The sequence below is a fragment of the Dendrobates tinctorius genome, unplaced genomic scaffold (genome assembly GCF_039654945.1).
Source record: "Dendrobates tinctorius isolate UK_male_01 unplaced genomic scaffold, ASM3965494v1 ptg000211l, whole genome shotgun sequence".
NCBI lineage: Eukaryota > Metazoa > Chordata > Amphibia > Anura > Dendrobatidae > Dendrobates > Dendrobates tinctorius.
Window position 1 is genome coordinate 9682557 of NW_027361878.1, and position 12444 is coordinate 9695000.

Below are 12444 nucleotides of genomic sequence, written 5' to 3' on the forward strand. Positions count from 1 at the left end.
CAGGGCCCCACCTTAGCAACTGTACGGTATATACTCTTTGGCGCCATCGCTCTCATTCTTTCAGTCCCCCTTGTTCACATTTGGCAGCTGTCAATTTGCCTCCAACACTTCCTTTCACTTTTTCCCCATTATGTATATAGGGGCAAAATTGTTCGGTGAATTAGAACGCGCGGGGTTAATTTCACTTCACAACATAGCCTATGACGCTCTCGGGGTCCAGACGTGTGACTGTGCCAAATTTTGTGGCTGTAGCTGCAACGGTGTGGATCCCAATCCCGGACATACACACACACCCCCACATTGAGCTTTATATATTAGATGTATTTTTCATCTCAATTTTCATCTGTATGTCATTCTATTTTTATGTAGAATTGTATACATAAAAAAAATAAGATTGTATGATGGATGATCCATATGGGAACGGATTTAATTTTGCACACTAGTATAGTCGAATTCCATCTGACATACAGGTTATGATTTTTTTTTTTTTTTGGTCCTGCAATGGAATTTTTTTTCACGACCAGCATTTGTTCCATAATCCAAAATGGTGCATCCTGACAATATTCCATGTATTCAGTTTTTCACTGTTTTTATCAATTTCCTATTTCATTGGAAAAAAAAAAAAAAAAAAAGGAAAAATGTCTGATAATGGCCAATTGATCCAAAGCAGTTTCCGGTCCCAGCTTTCCTTTCTTCCTCCCCTGAGGTCTCCGCTTTCTACTTATTGCTCTTCCTTTCTGTCCAGCTGCAGACCTCTTGTCTATTCACTCTTCTGCCTGTTGCTTCTAGTTTCTTTCTTCTTGCTTGGTCCCCTTGTCGTACTGGTCAGCAGCAATCAATTGGGTATCCCCTTTAAGTAATTAAGTAGACCCTTTATAGTAAGCTAACAATGTGGTCAAGATTTTCTCTCTCTGAGAAAAGGATAGGATCAGAGATAGTCCTAAAGCTGGCCATACACAGACTGATGTTGGCCAAACTCACCAACATCAACAGGCTCGGCCAACGATCAAATGTGTATGACGGCAATGACCTATCGATCATCTGGAGAAATGTCGATCAGGCATGTCCGATTCCGGATAGCCAATCACATTGTCCTCCCCGAGATAAGCCGCCAGCCAACTCATCAGTCCGTGGCTTTCTCATACAGAACACGAGCGCTCAGCCGGACGTGCACTCATGTGTATGGGAGAGACGACCAAGACAGTCGTCAGCAGAACGACCTTTTGGCCGACAGCAATCTAATGTGTATAACCAACAGTATTTTTTGTTAAAAGATGTTAATTTAGCCGGGGTGATATAGCAGATACCCAAAGATTATGGTAAAAATGGAAAGATTACTGCTGCGGAAGTTATGTCATACTTTACTACAATTTATAGGAGATGCTATGCTGCTGTGAAGCACTGCCGCCCACAAGGAGTAAAGCAGACCACTGTCTCTATAAAGAGGACCTGTCACCAGATCAAAAAAAGAAAAGCTCAGTTTTCGTGCCTATTTTATACTCCCTCCTCCAATGAGTTTCAGGTTTTTGGGGGATTTTTTAATCAACCCTATGGGCCTTTTTATTTGGTGCTTTTTTATGGCCTTTACCAAGGAGGGCTTAGCTCACAGCATAAGTATGCAAGCTAAAGACATGCCCCAGAGGATCCTGTGAGCCACACCCCCTTTGTAAAGACCAATAAAATTAGCACTAAATAAATAGGCCCTTATCTGACAAAAAGAAAAAAAGTGGAATACTCAGGGAAGCAGGAATAAAAATAAGCGCATAAAACGGCACTTTTGACCTGGTGACAGGTTCTCTTTAATGGAGATATATATTGAGTGCTGCATTTTATGACATTAAAGCACACAACAGGATTCAACTGTAGATATTTATTACTGAAAAATTCACAGGTGTGAAAAGTTACACAGGTAACTAAATGGACGTAGGAAAGTTTTAGCTTTTTTCACATTTTTAATATTCCAACTTTTGCCTGCCCTCTCAAATACATGTAGCATATTTCATATTAAACCTCTAGATATATTTCTTTATACACATCTGTATCAAAAGAAATGTATAATACAAAATTATATAAACAATTAGATATGTACACAATATATAGATATTTTTTCGACAATGTCATTTCATACATAGATTTAAACAAAGTGGAGATACTGGTCGTCATTTCGATGAGATCCTTCAAGTCCAAGACGTATCCCGGGACGGTAAAACTGTAAAGAGATGAGGAAACAGAAAATTAATAGGGGAGAAATTGTGTCTGACTTGTAGAACAAGCAAATAAGACAAATGTTCTTCCAGGAATCTTCTAATAAAAACCCATAGACATGTGGAATAGATCCACTAAGCTCAAGAAGTGTCGCATGGCTTCATAAGAGATCAGAGCCACATGTACAGTACATTATTATTATTACCTTTATGCTTTATTTGCAGTATATTTTTCACTTTTTAGTTCAGGATATTTGTGTTTTTTGCTTTTTGTTTTCTCTGGTTAATGGTCATGGCCATGTAGGCCGAGAATTCATTTTTTTTTTCTTATTTTAAATCCGTCATACGGTTTGAGAGATATGGGCTTTTTACTTAGTGCTACTTTTTATGTTTTTTCTAAAGGGGCTGTGCTCACAGGATCCTCTGGGGTGTGTCTTTAGGCTGCTCTGCATAATTACTTGTGAACCACACCCCCTTAGTAAAGACCATAAAAATCACTAAACTAAGATTCATATATCTGGAACCATATGGCAGATTAAAAAAAAAAAAAATCTCAAAGACGCAGCGGGAATTTAAAAAACAAAAAAAACCTATCTTGTACATTTGATTTGTTCAATGGATTTATACAATATAAATTACAGAATTGATAACCAATAGGGATGCATCTCCTGTTCCTTGTCACTTCAAAAAGCAGCACAGAAACAATTACTACCTATAGATATCACCATTTTCTTTTGTATTCTTTTTCATATTTTTTTCTTATTTCTTTTTCTTATTTTTTTTTTTTTTTAAATCATTGCCTATGAGCCAGAGCTATGAGCAGCTTTATTTCTGCATTGATTGCAATGCATATTGTAATGTTTAGTTCCTACTTTGGTGAGGCTGTAAGGTAATTAAGATTATGTTCTCCACAGATTACAGCTGATTAAGGCTATGTGCACATGCTGCAGATTCACCAGCGGATTTTCCCTTGCGGATCCGCAGGTAAAACTGCAGGTAAATTGACCTGTGGTTTTTCCTGCGGATTGGCCAACGGTTTTCCCCTGCGGATTGACACCTGGACAATGGAATAGGTGGCAAACCGCAGCGGAATCCGCAGAATGACAATGTCAATTCTTTCGGCGGATTTAAAACCGCAGCTTTTCCGCAGAGGAAAAACCGCACCGTGTGCACAGCGGTTTGTAAGTCCCATAGACTTACATTGTACTGTACAGTCTGCGGAACTGCTGCGGATCCGCAGAGGCCAAATCTGCAGCGGATCCGCAGCGTGTGCACATAGCCTAAGGGTCTGTGCACACGCTGCGGATTCTGCTGCGGATCCGCAGTGGATTTGGCCACTGCGGATCCGCAGCAGTTTCTGCTGCGGTGTACAGTACCATATCATCCTATGGGAAATGGAAACCGCTGTGCAGACGGTGCGGATTTTTCCGTGCGGATTTGCTGCGGTTTCTAAACCGCAGAAAGAATTGACATGTCAATTCTTTCTGCGGATTTCGCTGCGGTTTGTAGAGGTGATAAACCGCAGGGCAAAACCACAGAGCAATCCGCAGATAAACCGCAGGTCTTTTGACCTGCGAATTTACCTGCAGATTTTGCAAAATCCGCGCGGATCAATCCACAGCGTGTGCACGTACCCTAAAGGGGTATGCCCATCTCCAAGATCCTATCCCAATATGTAGTAGATGTACGGTAATAATCTTATCACCAACAAATACCTCCAATAAGAAATGTAGTATAGTTTTTCTGAGTCGCTATGTCTCTTTCCTCGTGCGCAGACATTGCAGGACCTTAGGTATCCATGGTTATGACCACTGATATGGTGGCAGTTAGCTAGCTGTTCTGGTGGTAACCATGGATACTTAAGGTCCTGCAATGCCTGCACACGAGGAAAGAGACACAGAGAATCAGAAAAACTATACTACATTTCTAATTGGAGGTAATTGGTAATATTAGGATTATTACACCTACTACATATCCACATTTAACAAATATAATCTGAGGTGGATAATTACTTTTCATTTAGATTCATGTAACCCTATAATGTCAACAGAACTTCCTCATCTGCGATTCCCCAAGTGACCCACAAGAACCCTGAGCCACCGATCCTCGTGTCCATTGATTTACCATCAGTGTTTGATAAATAAAATACAAATGGAAAATTTTCCCCCTATCCATTGTAATCCTAAATGCGGCATCCAACAGTTCGTCACGGTCGGCATCCATGTGGTGTCCATGATTATCCTGGACCCATATTGGATAGGCAATTTTGATCTGTGACTGATAAAAGTGAACCATGAACACATCCCCACAATTTTTGGATTTTGCAGACAATCAGCAAAAAAAACCCAAACAAATAATATGAACAATTCCATAGATTATAATGAATGTGTTCTATCCATAAAAATGATTAATAGGACACATACGCCGAGATTTGCAGACGTCTGAATGAGGCCTTACATGCAGATTTGCGCAGATGAGTCACAGAACATTTTACGGTATATTAAAGTATTCTCTAGTCGATAAGTTGTTTTCTATACACACAAGCAATTTCTTTTTCTTTTTTTTTTTTTAAATCGTGACTTATTTAAATGCTTTGTTCACCATTAAAAGACAACAAGCTTAAAAAAATCTCTTTGTATATGTAAACAAAATTATGAAATTATAACTTTTTTTTTTTTTTTTTTTTAAGCCTCAAGGTATGTTCACAAGGGATTGACTGGCGCAGCAGATTTTATATTCAGAGCATCTCAATGTATGAGGTTGCCTCATTGTCGTGAGAAAATAGTTTTCCATTTGCAATGGACAGGTTCCGTGGGCACCTGACCCCTCCATCCTGCGTGACCCCGACCAATCTGCTGATTCACAGGGTGTGGGACATTAAAGGGACATTTTGCTACCTCATCTAAGAGCAGCATAATGTAGGGGCAGAGACCCTAATTCCAGCGATGTATCACTTAGTATCACAACTGCTGCACCCAGTAAACTATCAGAGTTTTTAGATATTGCAGAGCTCAGAAAGCTAATCCTACCTACACCAGGCTCTCTGTGTAGATTGTACAGTTGTGGCCAAAAGTATTGACACCCCTGCAATTTTGTCACATAATACTCAGTTTCTTCCTGAAAATGATTGCAAACACAAAATTCTTTGATATTATTATCTTCATTTAATTTGTCTTAAATGAAAAAAAAAACACAAAAAGAATTGTCCTAAAGCCAAATTGGATATAATTCCACACCAAACAAAAAAAGAGGGTAGACAAAAGTATTGGCACTGTTCGAAAAATCATGTGATGCTTCTCTAATTTGTGTAATTAACAGCACCTGTAACTTACCTGTGGCACTTAACAGGTGTTGGCAATAACTAAATCACACTTGCAGCCAGTTTGGATTAAAGTTGACTCAACCTGTGTCCTTGTGTGTACCACACTGAGCATGGAGAAAAGAAAGAAGACCAAAGAACTGTCTGAGGACTTGAGAAACCAAATTGTGAAGCAGCATGAGCAATCTCAAGGCTACAAGTCCATCTCCAAAGACCAGAATGTTCCTGTGTCTACCGTGCGCAGTGTCATCAAGAAGTTTAAAGCCCATGGCACTGTGGCTAACCTCCCTAGATGTGGCCGGAAAAGAAAAATTGACAAGAGATTTCAACGCAAGATTGTGCGGATGATGGATAAAGAACCTCGACTAACATCCAAACAAGTTCAAGCTGCCCTGCAGTCCGAGGGTACAACAGTGTCAACCCGTACTATCCGTCGGCATCTGAATGAAAAGGGACTGTATGGTAGGAGACCCAGGAAGACCCCACTTCTTACCCCGAGACATAAAAAAGCCAGGCTGGAGTTTGCCAAAACTTACCTGAAAAAGCCTAAAACGTTTTGGAAGAATGTTCTCTGGTCAGATGAGAAAAGTAGAGCTTTTTCGGCAAAGGCATCAACAGAGTTTACAGGACAAAAAAAAGACATTCAAAGTAAAGAACACAGTCCCTACAGTCAAACATGGCGGAGGTTCCCTGACGTTTTGGGGTTGCCTTGCTGCCTCTGGCACTGGACTGCTTGACCGTGTGCATGGCATTATGAAGTCAGAAGACTACCAACAAATTTTGCAGCATAATATAGCGCCCAGTGTGAGAAAGCTGGGTCTCCCTCAGAGGTCATGGGTCTTCCAGCAGGACAATGACCCAAAACACACTTCAAAAAGCACTAGAAAATGGTTTGAGAGAAAGCACTGTAGACTTCTAAGGTGGCCAGCAATGAGTCCTGACCTGGATCCCATAGAACATCTGTGGAGAGATCTAAAAATGGCAGTTTGGAGAAGGCACCCTTCAAATATCAGGGACCTGGAGCAGTTTGCCAAAGAAGAATGGTCTAAAATTCCAGCAGAGCATTGTAAGAAACTCATTGATGGTTACCAGAAGCAGTTGGTCGCAGTTATTTTGGCTAAAGGTTGTGCAACCAAGTATTAGGCTGAGGGTGCCAATACTTTTGTCTGGGCCATTTTTGGAGTTTTGTGTGAAATGATCAATGTTTTGCTTTTTGCTTCATTCTCTTTTGTGTTTTTTTCATTTAAGACAAATTAAATGAAGATAATACCAAAGAATTTGTGTTTGCAATCATTTTCAGGAAGAAACTGAGTATTATCTGACAGAATTGCAGTGGTGTCAATACTTTTGGCCACATCTGTATATGGACAATAAGCTGCTATTCAGAGGAAGGGGTGAAGCTGGCCCAAATGGTATAATTCACCTAGCTAGGCAGATAATCTCCTTCTGATAAAACATTCATTGTATTGAAACTACAGCACACAGACTAATAAGGGATACATCCCTGGAATCAGGGTCTTAGCCCCTACCTTATACTGCCCTGAGATGACATAGCACAAACCTGCTGACAGATTCCCTTTAATGGTTTATACTGGGAATTTTCCATCAACGTTTACAAATAAACTTCCATTATTTTAGAATAAAAATTGAAGCAACTTAATTTTGTCAGTTTCCCAAATTCTCCATCAAACATTCTTATTTGCATTGAAAGGACTGAAAACCTGTCCAAAAAAAAAAAAACAAAACAAAAAAAAGGTCCCATTCACACAGGTGCATGGCTTGATTTGTTTCAGAGTCTTTCCACCCAAAGCGAGCACCGATCATTGAACCTGCAAGGCTCTCGGTGCTTTTATGGAGGAATTGAGGGGATGTGATGCCATCAATTTAAATGTCTGTATAAAAGATACCATTTTCCTCCGATCAGCAGACATGCACGCACGCCAACAGTCAGGCACAAGAGATTGTTCACCCGCTCGTCGGCCCCTGTAATAGGGTCTTATGAGCGCTTACAGCAAGCAGAGATCTTGACTATGAAGGACTAATGCACCAGTTACACAACTTTTCTTTATACAATAAGCTGCAGTTACATAAAGCTGGAAAATCCCCTCAAAAGGCAAAAATATAATTGTCTTGATGAGATTATAAAAATTAAAAGTAATTATAAAAAGTAAATAATTATCGCTAAAAACAGCCCCGGGGTGATCGTTGCCTATCTGTACCACACCTACAGGGAGGCTGCGAATAATAGAAAAAGGGGAAAATCCAACCCGATCATTGATTAACTATTCTCTGTTCTGATCATCAGTCCATTCACTGACCGCGATGTCCAGGTCAGCAGAGGGTCTCTGGACCCCAAATCAACAGCCTCATATAAGCCTACCTAGGTCACGAGGTCTGCGGCCGGTCTGGACACTGTGGTCCGAACTTGGATGGTGAATGACAGATGTGCAAAACCTGCCTAAGGTTATGTTCACACGTTGCAGTTTTTTTTTTCCCTGCAGCCAAAACTTGCTCTCTTGGCACCAAAAAAAAAAAAAAAAAAACTGCTTGAAAAAAAGAAGGTCTTGCTGCACAATATATGTGTCATTTGTCTACAGTGCATGCTTAATAGTTTTATTTACCAAAAAAAGCAGCAAAAATGCAACGTGTGAACATAGCCTAACAGTTAATGGCTAGGATCAATAAATACATCACCAGTATTTTCAGGCATTGGCGATCAGAGACAACGATGGTCATCAGTTCCCAAGAATCAGACTGCGAATTGATAAAGTTCCCGCAAGGGAATCTGTCACGCATGGGACTTACGAAGGTAGTAAACTCTGAAAATATTTTTTAATTTTGTAAATACATTTTTTTTTTTCTTAATTGAACTTCACCAATTATCAAATCTTTGAGGCTGTGTAAGAAAAAAAAAAATAAAAAATAAATAAAAATAAAAAAAAAAATAAAAATAATATGATTGGCATGCAGAAAGCACCCACCACCAAGCGAGGAAGAAGCAGCGTGCAGAGAGCAAGGGCGTCACACATACACACCCTCAGGGTTCCGGGTGGAGAGGAGTGGATCAAGCAAGTTCCGTGGGTGACCTGTGAGATGGTTGGGGGTTGGTCGCGGAAGGGAATCTGTGCGTCCTACAAAGAAAATAATATGTGGTCACTGAATATCATGCACTCGGATAAGATGTATGCCCAGACATACGATAGAATATATGAATTCTATCAGAGAAGATACGTTATTACTGCTGCAGAACTCGGACATTTGTACCTCTGCTTCTGTGCACTTCTTCCCATTGTGAGCCGCTTTGATCAGAGAAAGACTCTTCGTCTAGTCGTCCTTGGCCATTCGTGACTGGAGAACCGGTCTGTAGGATGAACTGTTGGAGGTTGCACTGTCTGAGGTCCTTATTAAGCTCCTCCAGGTCCTGATTTCTTGTCTGGAGGGAGAATTAAACATGAGATTCCATTTTTTTAGTATGCATCACTGGGAACCATAAAGTGTGTGCTCAACTTTAAAAATTTCAAGTGAGTGGTAATACCAGACATAACCTATTGACAAGTGGCGCTAATTGCGCAAAAATGAAATAGTTTCTTTAAAGGGAATATGTCAGCAGGTTTTTACTATTTAGTGAGAGAGCAGCATAATGTAGAGAGCAGGGATGTGTCAACTATTAGGCTCTTTGCTGTAGTTTGAATACAATCCGTATTTTAATCAGGAGATTAATCATTGCTGGACTACATCGCACGTGCCAGACAGTCAAGCTAATCTGTATAACCCCGCCTCCACCACTGATTGGTAGCTTCCTATGTACACTTGTCAGCAGGCTGCCAATCAGAGGTGGGGGCGGGGTAATACACAGCTCAGCATTTAAAGCACTGCTACACGTACAGCATAGAAAACAAGGATTTTATGAAAACTGCATCAAGCAGCCAAGAAAGTGACACATCGCTGGAATCTGCGCCTACACCGTGCTGCTCTCAGATTCTATAGACAAAAACCTGCAGACCGATTCCTTATAAATATTGTACAACCCCTTTAATATGACAGACCATATCTATGCAGGCAGTCTCTGTTACTGAAATTAATCACAAAGTTGGAGGCTTCCATCTGACATTAAAGTTTAGAGTATCCCCTGGCATATATCTTCTATGGAATGCTCAGAATTTTGCCACAGCACAGACCTACATCTTCATGACGCCCACTGGCCCCAATGAGAATATAATAAATACGGTGGGGTTTGTACCACTTTCTGGTTGTGTATTGTATAGGCGTTGAATATTGTTAGTTTGGTCTTCCACCAGTCATTGCAAAAGGTCATGTATTGATTTTAAAGGGGTTATTCAAGACTTTGAAATTGCTGTCATCCCCTTAGGAAAATGTAAACAATACAGGGGACAAAGCCCCTTCAAAATGCTGAATGGAAGAGGGAGGACAAGAGTATGATCCCCATAAATAGAGTTAAGCGATTTTGTCGGATTCGGTTCCGAATACGATCGGCATCGAATATTGTCTTTGCAATATTCGAACGTCATTAGAGTCAAGGGGAGTAGAAATTACCGAATATGTTCGGAACTGATCATCAAACATACATTCGGCACAAATAGTGTTTGAATATGGCGCAAACATGTCAAAATCAGATTCGGCGACCAAATCTGAACAAATTCGCTCAATTCTACCCACAAACCTTAGCCGCTCGCCATCAAACTTTAAAGTCGAAGATAAACCCTTTAAAAAGCGTCTGTATACCGCTACAGTCACTTCTTTCTATTCCTCGGTTTCTTCTTGGGGAACAGACAAATGGAATTTAATGGCCAAAATGCATACATTGCCTTACACATGTAAATGGAAGTGAAAAAGTCCTATTCATAATTATGGGTTCTGTTATGTGCCCATCATGCAGAACTTGTTTCCCCTCCCCATTCTAAAAATGGACATAAAATAGAATCCACACAGACCCCGTAATAATCAATGGAGTCCCACTGCTTCCATTCACATCAGTTATGTAAGGGATGCATTTTTGGCATTTCTTTCAGTTGGTTGGTGGTTTCCAAAAACGTAACGTAGAAATGAAACGTCAAGCCGCGTGAACGTAGCCTTGCCAGAAAATTATAGTCACACCATTCCAGAGTATGATCAAATCTGGCAACTATACAATCGCACCCGTGTCCTTATGGCCAATTTTGGGTTGGGTGGTAGAGGTTATCCTTGTGGAGAACGATGGCTCTCCAGTGGTAAAGTTATCCTTGTGGAGAACGATGGCTCTCCAGTGGTAAAGTTATCCTTGTGGAGAACGATGGCTCTCCAGTGGTAAAGTTATCCTTGTGGAGAACGATGGCTCTCCAGTGGTAAAGTTATCCTTGTGGAGAACGATGGCTCTCCAGTGGTAAAGTTATCCTTGTGGAGAACGATGGCTCTCCAGTGGTAAAGTTATCCTTGTGGAGAACGATGGCTCTCCAGTGGTAAAGTTATCCTTGTGGAGAACGATGGCTCTCCAGTGGTAGAGGTTATCCTTGTGGAGAACGATGGCTCTCCAGTGGTAGAGGTTATCCTTGTGGAGAACGATGGCTCTCCAGTGGTAGAGGTTATCCTTGTGGAGAACGATGGCTCTCCAGTGGTAGAGGTTATCCTTGTGGAGAACGATGGCTCTCCAGTGGTAGAGGTTATCCTTATGGAGAACGATGGCTCTCCAGTGGTAGAGGTTATCCTTATGGATAATGATGGCTCTCCAGTGGTAGAGGTTATCCTTATGGATAATGATGGCTCTCCAGTGGTAGAGGTTATCCTTATGGATAATGATGGCTCTCCAGTGGTAGAGGTTATCCTTATGGATAATGATGGCTCTCCAGTGGTAGAGGTTATCCTTGTGGAGAACGATGGCTCTCCAGTGGTAGAGGTTATCCTTATGGATAATGATGGCTCTCCAGTGGTAGAGGTTATCCTTATGGAGAACGATGGCTCTCCAGTGGTAGAGGTTATCCTTATGGAGAACGATGGCTCTCTAGTTGGGATAGCTCATTCACTATGCCACATAGGCAAACAATAGTCATATACGGTCATTAAAGATACACTGCAAATAAATGAGAAACTGGGTCTGAGTTGAAAAAGTAAATTAATGTGTATGCAAAATGTAAATGCATATAAACACATGCAAATACAGTCTATCCTATACTAAATAGGCAAAACTATGATGACCTCCCTACTAATTGGTGGATTTGGCAATTTTAGATCCTTAAACCAGAATATGCAATTTCCAAAAACAGACTTATACTGGAAAAAGATGCCATGTGTACACAAACGGCAAGCGTGTGTGATGAAGTGCCATGTTTGCCAAACTTACAAGGCAAGGATCCCTGAGGAAGAGACAGTTTTTGGTTGTACCCATGCCCTTTGGTGAAACCACTCCTTCCCACTCACCCCATCTCATTCCCCCCTATGTCTCCAAGCTCTGTTTCCTGCTTCCCCTAGTAAAGGGACCTTCTAGAAGTGCTAGTTTCGTTTTGGGGAAGATTGTTGGGGTCCGCTCCACCAAATGCACTGGAAAAGTTGGCAAATACATCTAAAGCATGTTTTATTGGACTGAAAATGCTTTTCTTGGCCATGGTCAATCACGTCACCAATTGTTAGTCGGACAACAAATTTGGATTTGAAGCACAGATCATGGAAATACCGATACATCACATAGTATTGGCAAAAGGGGATGAAGAGCTGGGGTAGTTTCCATGGTTTGCAACAAATGATGGGAAATCTTAATTCTCTAGGAGTTTTAATGTTTCGACATTATAGCTTTATAGGAACAGTCTGAACAGAGCCCTTTTTCCTTTTTGGTAAGGCACAGAAAGCCTCCTCAGAAAAGTGCAAGCAGTTATAGCCGTATAGCTTTGGAAATGAATACTGAACTAACCCATAGAAATTGGATATACACCG

At 40.8% G+C, this 12444-nt stretch overlaps 1 protein-coding gene across 3 annotated transcripts in view; it reads right to left on the reverse strand.

Moving 5' to 3' along the window:
* Window positions 1–1855: 1855 nt before the first annotated feature.
* Window positions 1856–12444, reverse strand: part of RASSF7 (Ras association domain family member 7) — a 65857-nt gene continuing 55268 nt past the window's right edge. For 2 of the 3 annotated variants that reach the window (XM_073554414.1, XM_073554412.1), the window contains exons 4-6: window positions 8788–8956; window positions 8559–8654; window positions 1856–2209 (exon numbers count right to left, since the gene is read on the reverse strand). In XM_073554414.1, coding sequence (XP_073410515.1) covers window positions 2178–2209; window positions 8559–8654; window positions 8788–8956 — 297 coding nt within the window. In that variant the 3' untranslated portion in view covers window positions 1856–2177. Of the gene's footprint in view, window positions 2210–8504; window positions 8655–8787; window positions 8957–12444 lie in introns of all 3 variants that reach the window. The other variant, XM_073554413.1, reaches the window with a different exon arrangement.